This window comes from Salmo trutta, chromosome 24 (genome assembly GCF_901001165.1).
Source record: "Salmo trutta chromosome 24, fSalTru1.1, whole genome shotgun sequence".
Classification (NCBI taxonomy): domain Eukaryota; kingdom Metazoa; phylum Chordata; class Actinopteri; order Salmoniformes; family Salmonidae; genus Salmo; species Salmo trutta.
Genome location: NC_042980.1, coordinates 21,763,154 through 21,776,810, shown reverse-complemented (window position 1 = coordinate 21,776,810; position 13,657 = coordinate 21,763,154). Strand labels below are relative to the sequence as shown.

The 13,657-nt window shown below is 40.6% G+C and overlaps 2 protein-coding genes across 4 annotated transcripts in view; both read right to left on the bottom strand.

Moving 5' to 3' along the window:
* rif1 (replication timing regulatory factor 1) overlaps positions 1–3,850 on the bottom strand; it is a 28,079-nt gene extending 24,229 nt beyond the window's left edge. For 2 of the 3 annotated variants that reach the window (XM_029711463.1, XM_029711465.1), the window contains exons 1-4: positions 3,611–3,850; positions 2,562–2,694; positions 2,278–2,356; positions 2,058–2,154 (exon numbers count right to left, since the gene is read on the bottom strand). In XM_029711463.1, the coding sequence (XP_029567323.1) occupies positions 2,058–2,154; positions 2,278–2,356; positions 2,562–2,674 (289 nt within the window). In that variant the 5' untranslated portion in view covers positions 2,675–2,694; positions 3,611–3,850. Of the gene's footprint in view, positions 1–2,057; positions 2,155–2,277; positions 2,357–2,561; positions 2,698–3,610 lie in introns of all 3 variants that reach the window. The other variant, XM_029711464.1, reaches the window with a different exon arrangement.
* Positions 3,851–4,413: 563 nt separating this feature from the next.
* tnfaip6 (tumor necrosis factor, alpha-induced protein 6) lies at positions 4,414–11,682 on the bottom strand. Its single transcript, XM_029711466.1, has 6 exons — positions 11,494–11,682; positions 9,422–9,559; positions 8,028–8,189; positions 5,677–5,905; positions 5,362–5,402; positions 4,414–4,679 (listed from the first exon to the last, which is right to left on the bottom strand). The coding sequence occupies exons 1-6, from the start codon at positions 11,591–11,593 to the stop codon at positions 4,552–4,554; spliced, it is 798 nt and encodes a 265-aa protein (XP_029567326.1). The 5' UTR covers positions 11,594–11,682; the 3' UTR covers positions 4,414–4,551.
* Between the last annotated feature and the right edge of the window lie 1,975 nt (positions 11,683–13,657).

The window sequence follows — 13,657 nt, the reverse complement described above, 5'->3', positions numbered from 1 at the left end:
CAAGCTACACTGCATGTCCAAATGTGTATGGACACCTGCTCGTCGAACATCTCATTCCAAAATCATGGGCATTAATATGGAGTTGGTCCCCCCTTTGCTGCCATTAGTCTCCACTCTTCTGGGAAGGCTTTCCACTAGATGTTGGAACATTGCTGTTGGGACTTGCTTCCATTCAGCCACAAGAGCATTAGTGAGGTTGGGCGATTAAACCTAGTCGGCATTCCAATTCATCCCATAGGTGGTGATGGGGTTGAGGTCATGGCTCTGTGCAGGCCAGTCAAGTTCTTACACACCGATCTGTGTGTGGGGGGAGGGGGGGTCTCAACAAACCATCTCTGTATGGACCTCGCTTTGTGCACAGGGGCATTGTCATGCTGAAGCAATGAAAGGCCTTCCCAAAACTGTTGCACAGACTCATCTAGAATGTCATTGTATGCTGTAGCATTAAGATTGCCCTCCACTGGAACTAAGGGGCCTTGCCCTCCACTGGAACTAAGGGGTCTTGCCCTCCACTGGAACTAAGGGGCCTAGCCTGAACCATGAATAACAGTCACAAACCATTATTCCTCCTCCACCAAACTTTACAGTTGGCACTATGCATTGGGGCAGGGAGTGTTCTCCTTGCATCCACCAAACCCAGATTCTTCCGTCGGACTGCCAGATGGTGAAGCGTGATTTATCACTCCAGAGAGCGCGTTTCCACTTCTCCAGAGTCCAATGGCGACGAGCTTTACACCACACCAGCTGACACTTGGCATTGCGTATGGTGATCTTAGGCTTGTGTGCGGCTGCGCGACCATGGAAACCCATTTCATAAAGCTCTCGACGAACAGGTCTTGTGCTGCCGTTGCTTCTAGAGGCAGTTTGGAACTCTGTAGTGAGCGTGGCAACCGAGGACAGATTATATTTTACGCACCACAGCAGTCCTGTTCTGTGAGCGTGTGGCCTACCACTTCGCGGCTGAGCAGTTGCTGCTCCTAGACGTTTCCACTTTACAAGAACACTTACAGTTGGGTCAGCTCTAGCAGGGCAGAAATTTTACAAACTGACTTGTTGGAAAGGTGGCAGCCTATGACGGTGCCACATTGAAAGTCACTGAGCTCTTCAGTAAGGCCATTCTACTTCCAATGTTTGTCTATGGAGATTGCATGGTTGTGTGCTCAACTTTATACACCTGCCACTTTGTAGGATGGGGCCGTGCTTCAATACGCTTTATGGCATGTTGTAGGCTAAATCCAAACACTCAAGTGACAGTGTGATATGAATTTAACCTACAAATCTTATTTGGGAAATTGTGTACTTTTTTTATATTGTCCCTGAACAGTTGTGTTTTGTATCTTCTCTCTTCATCGGTCTGTCTTTCTAATACTTGTTGCGTTCACTGAATTGTCGTCAAAGTTACTATTTCTACCTTTCGTGTCAGGCCTGGTCTGTACTAAATCTTATTGAGATAGGTTACCTACATTTTGAAATAGTCTGAATAATTGGTTTGTATTTTTACATTGTTACAGAAGTAAGAATCGTTGCCGATCAAATAGCCTACTTTGTGTGGGTTTTGAAATACTTTCTAAATATTGTACTCTGGTCACATTATGGATTATTTTTCATATATGTGTATGTAAATAATATTTACAATATATTATACTTAGTACATTTTGAGTTAGTAATTTAATTACTCTAGGGTTTTAGTTGTGTGTTATTCTTTTTATAGTGAGTGTTATTACATAAAGGGAGACAAAAGTTGTGTTATTCCTATTGACATGAATGTGGGGTCATATCAAAGAGGTTGTGCTCTTTAAAACTACGTCAACAAATGACAATTACAAGTTCTTTGTTTTTGAGCCATGTCTGTTTGAAATGTGAGAAAAAGAGAACATTCTCAGTAATCTACAGCTGCATTCTAGAATTCTATTGGGGTCTAAATGAAGTCTACCTTTGGAGTACAAAGTAGTTTCAATGGAAATCTGGATTACTGTTTCTTAGTCTAGGACTAGGCGTATCTGTGCCAGTTACACTAGTCCCATGTAAACCTTTGAAGTGTTCTACTTGTTCAGTACCTGAGATAGCAGAGACAACGTGGACATGAAACACACAGAACCCCAGGGCCTGCAGGGCAGCTTGGCTCAGCTCTGCATTCTGACTGGAGATATGGGTCTAAAACAACATGACAATAGCTTTACAACTGGACATTTATGACAGTATCCCTATGTTAATTAAAGTTAAAAAAATGTAAATGTACTGCTGTATAAATATTCTTCACATAAAGCAAGCACTCACCTGGAAAGTTTTACCCAAACGTGGAAAGTGCTTTACTACTGCAGGGAGGAATTGCTTTCCATCATCTCCACTGAGACGACTGAAAAGACAAATCAGACCCAGGAATTACAGTGTACATTTACGATATAGAATGAGGCATCTTATATAGAGTTACACAAGACACAGATCTACCCCCTACCATAGCTCATTAGAGAGAAGAAAATACACCTGACATGACCTTATATCAGCATCTAGGTATAACAACGTCACCTTACAGGCTACACATGTCCAACTAAAGCACCTACTTGGCAATAGTGAGGTAGGCGTCTGTCTGCTCCGGTTGTCCAGCTGTGCTATCCTCCAGAGATTCCAGCAGAGGAAGGAGACCCGAGCTGGTCGAAGGCACCATCGCCATCATCCTGGTTCCTCACTCAAACACTGCTGGGAGAGGATGTTTTTAACACTAGCTACTTTTACTCAAGAGTTAACCTACAGCCAACCTGAGGCAATCCACTATCCATCCTCCTTCCTTAGACCCTACCAGTCAGCCAGTCAGAGAGGAGAAAATAATAACACTGTTATTCATCTCTATGTGTCTTTATGGGACAAACAATCAACCCAAAGCCACCCACATGTCCATCCACTTAAAACCATGAAATACAACATTCACCAATACCAGCAACAGACGCAGAGACAGACACTGTACCATCTCTGCCTCAACAGGTGTTTTTGTTTAGGTTGCTGGATAACTACAGTAGAGCAAGACTGGTCATAATTGTCCGTTTATTGTATGAGTTTTGGATTCATATTTATGATTTGGATATATGCATGTTGTTTGACACAGTTGCTATGAGTTGAATGTGTAAGCGTGTATCCTTCTATGTGAGTACGAGGGGTCAGGCTGGGCATCACTGCCAGAATCAAAACATCCCTGAACTGTACTTACTCTTCAATCCTCTTAGCTTGCTACCCTTCTAAATAGAGGGGATTAGTAGCTGGTCAACATACAGGACTGGACACCTATAAGCTTAATACTAACTTAGTTTTTTTTAAATTAGCTCAAAACTATCTGAAGTGGGCTGGTTAGCTAGGTAGCCACAAAATTAGCTAACTGGTTTGTTACCTAGCCATCTACAAAAAAAAAAATATATATATATATATATATATATATAAAATACCAAATATACGCACATTCTCAACTTACTAAATAATGTTGAATGGCAATACTGTCAAAGCTAATACAGGTAGCTATCTAACTAACTTGCAATTGCCCACGAGTATTTTATTTCTAGCAAGTCACTCCCTCGGATCGCGCGGAAATAAAAACAAAACACAGCCAAATGCACTTCCTCACCTTGCAATTCCTGAAAGAACACAAACGATCAAAGAAAATGATACCATGAACGCCAATAATATACCACAAGTATACGCGATATTATCTTATTTCAGCAATAGTTTACGTATTTTCTTTCTCTCTTGAGTCCGAGTGTAATTTCCTCTCCCCGCGAAAACGCTGGCGCGAAACTAGTACGCCGTCTGAAAATCACCTATGACCCGACGCACGGACCGCCCACTCTGAGCAGAAACACAATCATATGTTCCTTGAAAAGCTTTGATCGTCGTCTCAAACTGTGTCCTCATTCTACATATCAGGACAGGAGGTGTTATCAGTACCTTATACACATAGCAATATATCCTAATATACTTTTCACAAAATTAAAGGTTTCCCCTTTCAAATGTGATATATCTTTCTCTTCTTGTAATATAGGATATTTCATATTTTTGAAGCATAAATGCAATACCTGCAAATGCCCTTTTTATTTTTACAATTTGAGTCCACATTTGCATAATAATAAAGCCTATATCCAAAGATACTGATAACTAACTCCCTATTACTCTGTGCTATATAAGCCTAATCAGGTAACTGTGGAATCGTGTATTGCCTTTCCATTGACAATGTCCCAAATTGTTGATGAAAAGTAATTTCTCTGAACATCCCAAAATTGTGCTACAACATTATTTACTGAATAACTCCATTCAAACCTTGATGATCATCCAAAACAATGATAAGGATCGGGAGGGACATGTGACACACTGAAGTACAGTAGTGACATACTCAACAACACCCAAATCAAATAAAACATTCAACAAGTGAGGTTATACATTTAATACAGCATTTATTTGCTTTCCCTTGATGACAACAAGGATACACACATCAATTACATGAGTAAAAACGACAACATTATAAATACAATAGGAAACATTAACATAAAAAAGTATCTATTAAATAATTTGTCAAGTGAAGTAATAGCTGGTGTCATTCTGGAAGTGGTGGAGAGAAGAGTTCACAGCAATGTACTCCAGCTGGAAGCCTCCTGCCACTACAGAGGCATCGGACAGGAACTTTAGTGTCATCACATTCCCTGTGGGAGAGAGAAACGGGGAAAGGTGACATTTGGATATTTGCTATGTGGATTTATCAAATCAAATTTTATTTGTCACATACAAGTGTTTAGCAGATGTTATTGTGGGTGTAGCGAAATGCTTGTGTTTCTAGCTCCAACAGTGCCGTAATATCTAACAAGTAATATCTAACAATACATACAATCTAAAGTAAAGGAATGGAATTAAGAATATATAAATACTTGGACGAGCAATGTCAGAGCGGAATAGACTAAGATACAGTAGAATAATAGAATACAGTATAAACATAACAGATGAGTAATGCAAAATATGTAAACATGATTAAAGTGATTAGGGTTCCATTATTAAAGTGGCCAGTGATTTCAAGTCTAAATGGATAAATGGATATATTGCTATGTGTATAAAGTACTGATAATACCTCCTGTCCTGATATTTGATATGTGGACATAGTTTATCAAAGAAAACCATTATAACTCAAAATCGATAAACAATTGATGATTAAAAAAGGGCTTTGCCTCATACCTACAACCGCAGCACAGCCGTACCAAAAAAGTCACAACACACCCCGTCTTGTGTAAAGTTGCTTTAATCCTTGCCAGAAATATACAGTAACTTCTTGATCTATAATAATGAATATTCATCATAATATGGTAATAAAATAGGAATGCGTTTGTGTCATACCTGTGCTAATTAAGTCATCTGGTAAGTAATCTCCACAGTACCTGGAAATAATAAATATATTTATTTAATCGTAGAGTAACATGTGGACAAAATGGTCATACGAAACACCACTAGAAGACAGTAGCCTATGTTATGACAGTATGTTGTGTGAAAAGAGAGTCTTATGAGTCTATGTGAGTATCAATAAATTTAGTACAATGCAACTTTCTGACATCTTGGATAAGACTGTAACAACCCTGAATCAACCATACAATGTAAACTCAACAAACTAAAACTTAATGCAAAGGCACATTCAATCAAAAGCTGGAACCTCACCTCCCGGCGAAGCCAGAGACGTCGTCATAGCTGTCATAGATCTCCAGATAGTCTGCTAGACAGGACGTGTCCTCCTCCACGTCGAACTCCAGGAAGTGCAGGCGTATCCTCTGTCCATAGCGCACACGGATGTGCCAGTAGCAGATCTGCTCATCCTGGTACTCCTCTGGGTAACCAGGTGACTGGATGATCTTCTGCTGGTCTGTCAGAGTTCCTCCACACTCCTTTGCTGTGGACCATGAGAGAGGAGGAGACAGGATGAGGAAATGTTATATTAGAAATTATAGATATACTGTAACAGATCAAATAGAAAGAACAATATAATAAACATAACTAATAAACTAAACTAGATTACAGAGAACTTTCAATTAGTCACTTTCCTTAGCTGATTGTAAATATTAAAGTGAAGAGAATATTCTTCACAATGGCTGTTACTAGACTGTTAATAGTAATGCTGTAGACATAACAAGTTTAATAAAACTAACAGTGTAGTGTGTTACATGTGCTATCATCATATGCATTATGATAAATTAAAATAGGTATTTCTGCTTATGTTGTTCTCTTTCACGTGTGATGTTACCACTGAATGATGTTAGAAATGGGAAAAGAGACTGTCATTTGAATGAAGAAAATTAAATGAGCATTTTGGATTAAATTAAATGAAAAGCTCTAGATCCCTTGGATTTGTAAAGGGAAAATTATTGTATTTAGGAGTTGTTTTATGCAATTCATCGATGTAATGCAAACCATACATGCTCTAAGTTACAGGCAATTATGGGGAAAATTAGCAGCTGTGCCCTAAATGGCACCCTATTACCTATTTAGTGCATTACTTTTGACCAGAGTGCTATGTCAGAAAGTAGTGCACTAAAAAGGAAATATGGTACCATTTGGGACACAGATAGTATCTTAAGGCAGCTATCTCATCCAATGAGGCAACCTCTTCCATGGTGAGTAAGGTCGTCACATGTGGTGCCAACTCCAAACATGTGGGCATGTATCATTCCCCACCATGAAAACATCATGACAGGTCCCAATACAGCTGTTTTGTCATGATAAACTAAAAATTAGGTATAAGTGTTATTTACAATATCTGGATAAAGTTCTTACCACATACTGTATGTCCCGAAGAGTTACAGTTTAAAGACTGGGTTCTTACCACATGACGTAAAGTATTAGATGTTCATATCATCTACAGACAAGTCAGACCATTAAGAGTTCAGTGTGTTCCTTGTTGGATTTACACCTCAACATGTTGCTTTGCTTCATCATTCTACAATACAAAAATGTTCATCGTCTAGAAAGAAGTCCCAGTCATTGGGTATTTAGTGTTCCTTGTTGGCTTCACACCTAGCGGTGTTTCTTTGCCTCACCCATAGACTTGTATAACTATCTGCCTCACCATTCTATAAGACTGAGACACCATTAAACAGTCCAGCCTCTGTTGGCTCTCTCCAGTAGCATATTGGCATGGATGCAGCACTTTAGAGCCACTCCTGAAACCTTACCAAACCTCTTAAAAATGTCACAGGCAGTTATGCCGGGTGTTTATATTAATAATATTGCTTTTGCAACACTTTCCAGATATACTGAGATGGATAGGAAGCTAAATATCTTTCAACAAGAAAACAATCTTCATCTCCATGTATGAGCCCAGTCAGAGACAATCTTAATGAAAGGAATCAACATTTAGTTGGCTGTTTGTGTTATTTTCCCTCCTGTCGTCCATCATGACAGCTCAAAGGCATTCAGGTCTCGCTTCATCTGCAAGGCTTTGGTGAATCATCTGGAGTGTTTACAGCTGTACATCACCCCATCACTCATAGGTCAGACTCTATCTGTTATCACTGTTAGTACTCCAGTGTCCTGCCTTACTCATGTTGGGAGACCTTATGGAGTCTTTATCGAAACCACAACCCCACCGCCCATGTACAGTCATCAATGTGTCCCACTAGTATGTTAGCCTACATGTCATGGACCACAATCAACTTTACAACTCTGACCCTGTGTGTCCTTAACCTCGCCCCTTAGAAACCAACGTCTGTCTGACTCAACCACACACTCATCTCATATGGTGGAAATTCTTGGTCGATTAAACTGTTAAACCAACACACCCAGGATTGCTTAAACCTCCATTTGTCATGCAAGCAGACGGGTTCAAATACTATTTGAAATATTTCAAATACTCTGAGCGTTTTCTTTAGCCTGCCTGGAGAGTCAGGTGGGTGAAGTTTGCACTTTTAAAAATGAGCTATTGGTTCCATTTGCAACAGTCAAGTTCAATCAATCACAGGTCAAGAATTTGAAATGATTTGGAGTATAATTTGAAACCAGGTCTGTTCACTACTCACAGTTGGGGTTGTAGCAGTAGACGTCCCATCTTTCACTCTTGTTTAGCCTGTACCCGTAGTCGATGACACCAACCTTCCCAAAACCACAGTTGGCACCAGCTTTGACGATAGGGTAGCCTACACGACCTTTGTCATACCACCCAGCCGCACACACGTGAAAACCTAGGAATGAGGGACAGAGAGTTAGCCTGGTAAGAAACTGAATTTGCAAAGTTTCGGGCTAAGAGTGTCATATTGGTAAAATCATAAGAGAGCTTGGTTTCTAGAACTAGCATCCCCCTCTTAGTACCACAGATAAAACACTCTTACAGAAGATCCATGGCCATATTGGGTCACCACAAGCCATTCGTCTTGCTCGTATTCTCAAAACAAAACCCTGTCTTTGGAAATGCTACGGTCCCTGGCAAAAATGTGCCTTCCACTGACTTTGCATCTGAAATTACAAGCGGACCATTGATGTGGGGATGTGGATGGGTGGTGGGTGGTGGGGGTAACGCATAATGAACTCCAATGTATCTAAAAAAGCCTCCAGTCACAATCAGTGGACCACAGTCAGTCAGGAAATGCAGGGGGAAAAAACTCAGACCTCCTAGGATAATTGGCCATGGGGCAGCTCTGCTCTAACCACCAACATACAAGTGGTGGTTTCCCAAGACAGGGCCTGGTCTGGCTACAGTTTGTCTGCCATGTCAATGTTAACATAAGCCAGCCAGGCAGGTGTTACTGTTCTTACTATACTGGGGAGACGTCTCAAGCTGGTACCAATTCACTCCCTATAACCCTTCTCCTTGACCCTAAACCTTTGACGTTTGATCTGTAAAGTGTAGGAAAAATGGTGAAAACAACAGTCCCCTGCAGTATACTGCTTATATACCTTTCAGATCTACAGACATGGAAGGGTTAGGGCCAAGAGGAAAGGGTAGGAAGTCCCACAGAGCAACAGGCTGTAGTGCAGTGGCAAGACAACTTTGATTGATTTCATGGTAGAAACGCAAGATTAACACACTTTTTCCTGGCATTGCTTGTCTAGTGAACACATGGTCGGATAATTTAAACTGTTTAATTATAAGTGCTCTTAAGGCAAACTGTAAGGCATCATTAATTAACAGTGATAATGGCATTTTGTAAACTCAGGGCTCAGGGGCCACTCATTAGTTGCCACTGCTTATTTTGAAAGTCTGCATTGACATTGACAGAACTAATTGGCAACATTATGCTGCTTCTGAGTTGTAGTCCTCCAGACTCTTTCCTTGTAAATTCAGAGAGGGGGGGAGAGAGAGAGAGACAGAGAGAGAGAGAAAGAGAGAGAGCAGGGGGAGGGAGAGAGAGAGAGATGGAGGACATGGACAAGAGGGGACTGGGTGGATTGGGAGGATAGGGAAGTTATTGTAAACCTATTTGACGAGCAGCCTCCAGTTGATCGTAAGTGGCCAGATTTCCTCCTTCGTATTTGCACACCGACTTGGCCTCCTTATAAGTCAGCTGGTATCTGCCTTTACGCGATTCCCTGTGGTAGACTCCAGCAGCTTGCTCTGTCCAGAAAAAAAGACGTCCCAGTCAGTCAGTCAACACTGCTATCACTATCAAAGCACTACAGATAGACAGATATGCTGCCAATGCCTGTGTAGTGTCCCACTGCCACAACCACAAAGATGCGTATCCAGGCAACAGAAAAACAAGTGGAAAATATTATGTTAAACAAGATTGGGGGAATCCTTCTCAGGGAGCTAGAACAAGCAAAGTGGCATACAGACTAAGAAGTTCATAGTGGAAGAAAAGAAACATGAAACACCCACAGTGGATAGGCCAACATCTTTCAACTCTGTAACGTGTTGTGGTTGGATAGAAAGCCTTAGGACAGACGCTAAGTGTTTGTAATCTACCTCTCGGGAGTGGTCATACTCCTGTGCTTCCCTATGGGGGGTCCTCCTTTGAACCCGTTTTGACATCAGGCATGCATGACCTTGTATGACTTGGAGTGCAGTCCAAGTTAGGTACGAGTCAATGTTTGCAACTACTAGTCAACCTCTTCCTCCAAGGTGCCTTGTGAGGTGGTACCTCATTTTCATTATAATCCTAGAGAGTGGTGTGTCTCACTATTAGTCTAACCAAATGATATAGGGGGTTTGGGTCACATGATATATTACAGAAAACATGCAGTTTAGTTTATGTGTTCCAGATGTGTGTAGGCCTGATGGGCAAGTCGAGCTCATTAACTCGACCAGAAGTAGCCTATACGACACATTCCATTGAAAGTAGTTTGGGTTGGGAAATAAGTTTTTGCCTGTGCTGCAGATGGGCTATATCGGTCTGCTCATACAGGACTATAAAAATGCCCAGTGCACTACTTTTGTGAGAAAAAATATCTATATTATATATATATATATATATGTGTATTTTTTAGGGGGTGCTGCAGCAGCCTCAGCATCCTTAATTCCTGCAGCTATGGGTTGGGCCAAATTCAGTCTTCAATATAATATTATTAGACAATAATAAGCAGACTGGTCTATAAACTGAGTGTGTCAAGGGCAGATGTAATAAGAGTGGGTCCGTCTCTGTTTTACACAAGAAATGTGCAGTCTGATATAACATTCTGTCCTATTTTTTCATTGCTATGCCCTAAAATAAACACTGAAAGAATGTTCTGCACATAAGTTTGCACAGCTTTCTTGTTCATGTGTGTTTCTCGTCCCTTAGACAAAATGAAGTCATGCTTTGCAAGACGCTCATGCGTGTGTACAGTCGTAAATATGTCCGTCTCTAACTGTGCCCTCTACCCAAACACACATCATAGTGATATGTGTAATTTAATAACGTTACAACATAACCGTAAAAATGATGTAGACAAAGTGTTATCAGGGTTAATTCATGCTAAATGTTTTTAGGCAACAAAATATATATAAATAGCCTATGTTGTGCAGGATTGTGAGATTATGTTGAAGATAAAGACCTGTTAGAGAAGTGTACATATAAAGTGAAACTTTTTCTAACACATGGGAATGATAATTAGCCTAAGTTTGTAGACACATCAAAGAGGAGTCACTACAGACACGGGTTCGATCCCGGGCTGTATCACAACCGGCCGTGTTCGGGAGTCCCAGAGGCGGCGCACAATGGCCCAGCGTCGTCCGGGTTAGGGTAGGGTTTGGCCGGGGTGGGCCATTTTAGAATAGCATTTTAAAAAAGAAACCGGCGCCTCTTATAGGCCTATGTCCAAGCAACCAAAACAACAACAAAAAACATACCACACTTTTTGAAAGATTCAGTGTCATTGTTGCGCTAAACGTTACATCGGAACATTCCACAACCATATTATAAAACACAAGACATAAATCTTTCAGGAGAACGTCCTACAGAAAACCAATGTTTCCAACCGCAGTTGTTGGAATGCTTAAAAGTTCCAAAAGTAGCCTATCCTTGTTGGAAAAGTAATGACTCCAAGATCACAAAAGAAAGCATGATTTACCCAACCATATGGAGTTATGAAAGATTCCATTTCTGAAGCCCCACGCTTGCACTTCCTTCAAGAGGAAGCAGATGGCCCAGATGACAGCGAAGATGCGCATCCTCCTCTTGAACAGAACAGAGCTGTGCGCTGCGGGTTGATATCCTCTCGCGAGCTGCTACCGCTCGCGCTGTGCTCGCTGCTCATCTGGCGACTGGCCTTTTAAATAGACTGCCCCAGCGGCGCGCTCTGCCAAGGCTAAGCGTCAAGGTAATGAGAATACGTTGCCCAACACTGAGAAGTGACCATACATAGACTTATGGGAATTTACCAGTGGAGGACCATGACCTGCGTTGGATTTAAATGAGTCTGTGTCAAAGCATTAAGACATGATAGGTTTTACAGATGTTTAATGTGTCACTGACTTTATAAGTTAAGGCATAAAGACATCCATATTCATCACATAACAATGTGTTCATGCAAAAGAACACACTTCTTTAATGATTTTTTAGGCCTATAGGGGACACAATGGCTAAAATATCCCATAGATGTTTCAGCTACCTTATCACCCTCTTGGTCAAGTGCCACTTAACTAAAAATATACCTGGTTGTCAGTGGCAACTGATTAATAGAGGGTAAGGTTATCTGATCTTCTGCTTTATCTTACCAAGGCTTAGACCATAAATATTCACAGATTTATTGCTGGAAGTATGTTGTTGAAGGGTGCACTTTAAAAAAGGATGTGCTACTGTATGAAAATAATATTTCCATTTATCAGGTTGCTTAGATAGGTTTCCAAAAGAGTTGATATCTAGTATCAGAGGTATAGGAGGCACAGAGGCCTATTTGGGGTGTGGGACTTATGCTAACCAGGATAGTTACTGCAGATCTGATGTCAATAGATACAATGGTAACGTCTATATCCTGGTAGTTAAAGGCTAAAATGGTGGGTATTAGATCATTATCTGGGAATGATCTGTCTACCAATGCTGCTTAGAAAGGCATTTATATACGGTCTAAGAGCCTTTCCCTTCAGACATCAAGATGAATCTTTCTATTGGTTGGTATGTTTACACTAACATATAAATAATATCAGGCCAGTATTTTCCAGACCAGAGTATTTTGAACGCTGCTGGCTGAATGAGGCCGTTTGACAAGGTTGTTCAAGACTACTATGATATTCAAGTGTGCTTAATGTCTCTTTGGGTTATTCTGGCATTCTGCAATTGACCAATGTTTCAGTATTCAGCAATCTCAGCGTAATTTGAGTATGAACTTGTTGGAGTCAGCGCTGAAGGCAATGATGACTCTTCTGAACTGGTTCCAGACAAGTTACAAGAAATGAACTGAACCTTCTCAATTCCCCCAAGTGTCTCTTCCATTTACACCCACACATGGAAACTCTGGCTCAGACACAGTAATTGCCATAATGGTTACTGTCGAAATTTTAAAGGACTTTGATCATCGTTATATATGACATACAGAACCATTAACCACAATTACTCGCAGCTTAGGCAATAACGTTGAATGCTAAATGATCTGCCCTGTTTACATTTTTCATTGAATTGTGTGTTTTGTAACAGTTTTCCTTCAAAATTGAAAGGATCAGTACTGGTATGTGTTATTCTCAAACACAGAATCTCAGAGCTAACATGTTATTAAAGTGTTGTAATTACATGGTTATTATAAGATAAAATTAATTTGACACAAAAAAAAAAAACTTTAGGTCTTAGTTCCCAGCTGTTTTCAACAGGCAGAAATCCTACTAAGGTTGGTCTCTATGCGGTAGGAAACTGAGGAGCTGGTTTCGCTTTGCCAGACATCACACTGTATACTCTTTAGAGACTGAGAGGCTTGAGAAGACACTTAAACATCTGGGGGTGGGGTTACTAGAGAGTCAACTCTGACCCCAGTTGACGGATTTGGATCCTTTGGTACAAGTAGGGCGGTGGTTAGGGCATGGTAGGTTGTCTGACCACTGCTGTACTCAATGGTGTAAAGTACTTAAGTAAAAATACTTTAAAGTACTAATGAAGTCTGTTTTTGGGGTCTCTCTACTTAACTATTTATATTTTTGACAACTTTTACTTTCACTCCACTACATTCCTAAAGAAAATAATGTACTTTTTACTCCATACATTTTTCCTGACACCCAAAAGTACTTGCTGCATTTTGAATGCTTAGG

Coding starts and splice junctions, on each gene's coding strand:
- tnfaip6 (XM_029711466.1), bottom strand. CDS start 11,593: ATGCGCATCTTCGCTGTCATCTGGGCCATCTGCTTCCTCTTGAAGGAA. Junction 8,190..9,421: donor GGAGGCTGCTCGTCAAATAG/GTTTACAATAAC, acceptor CCTCATTCCTAG/GTTTTCACGTGTGTGCGGCT. Junction 5,403..5,676: donor GTCTCTGGCTTCGCCGGGAG/GTGAGGTTCCAG, acceptor TATTATTTCCAG/GTACTGTGGAGATTACTTAC.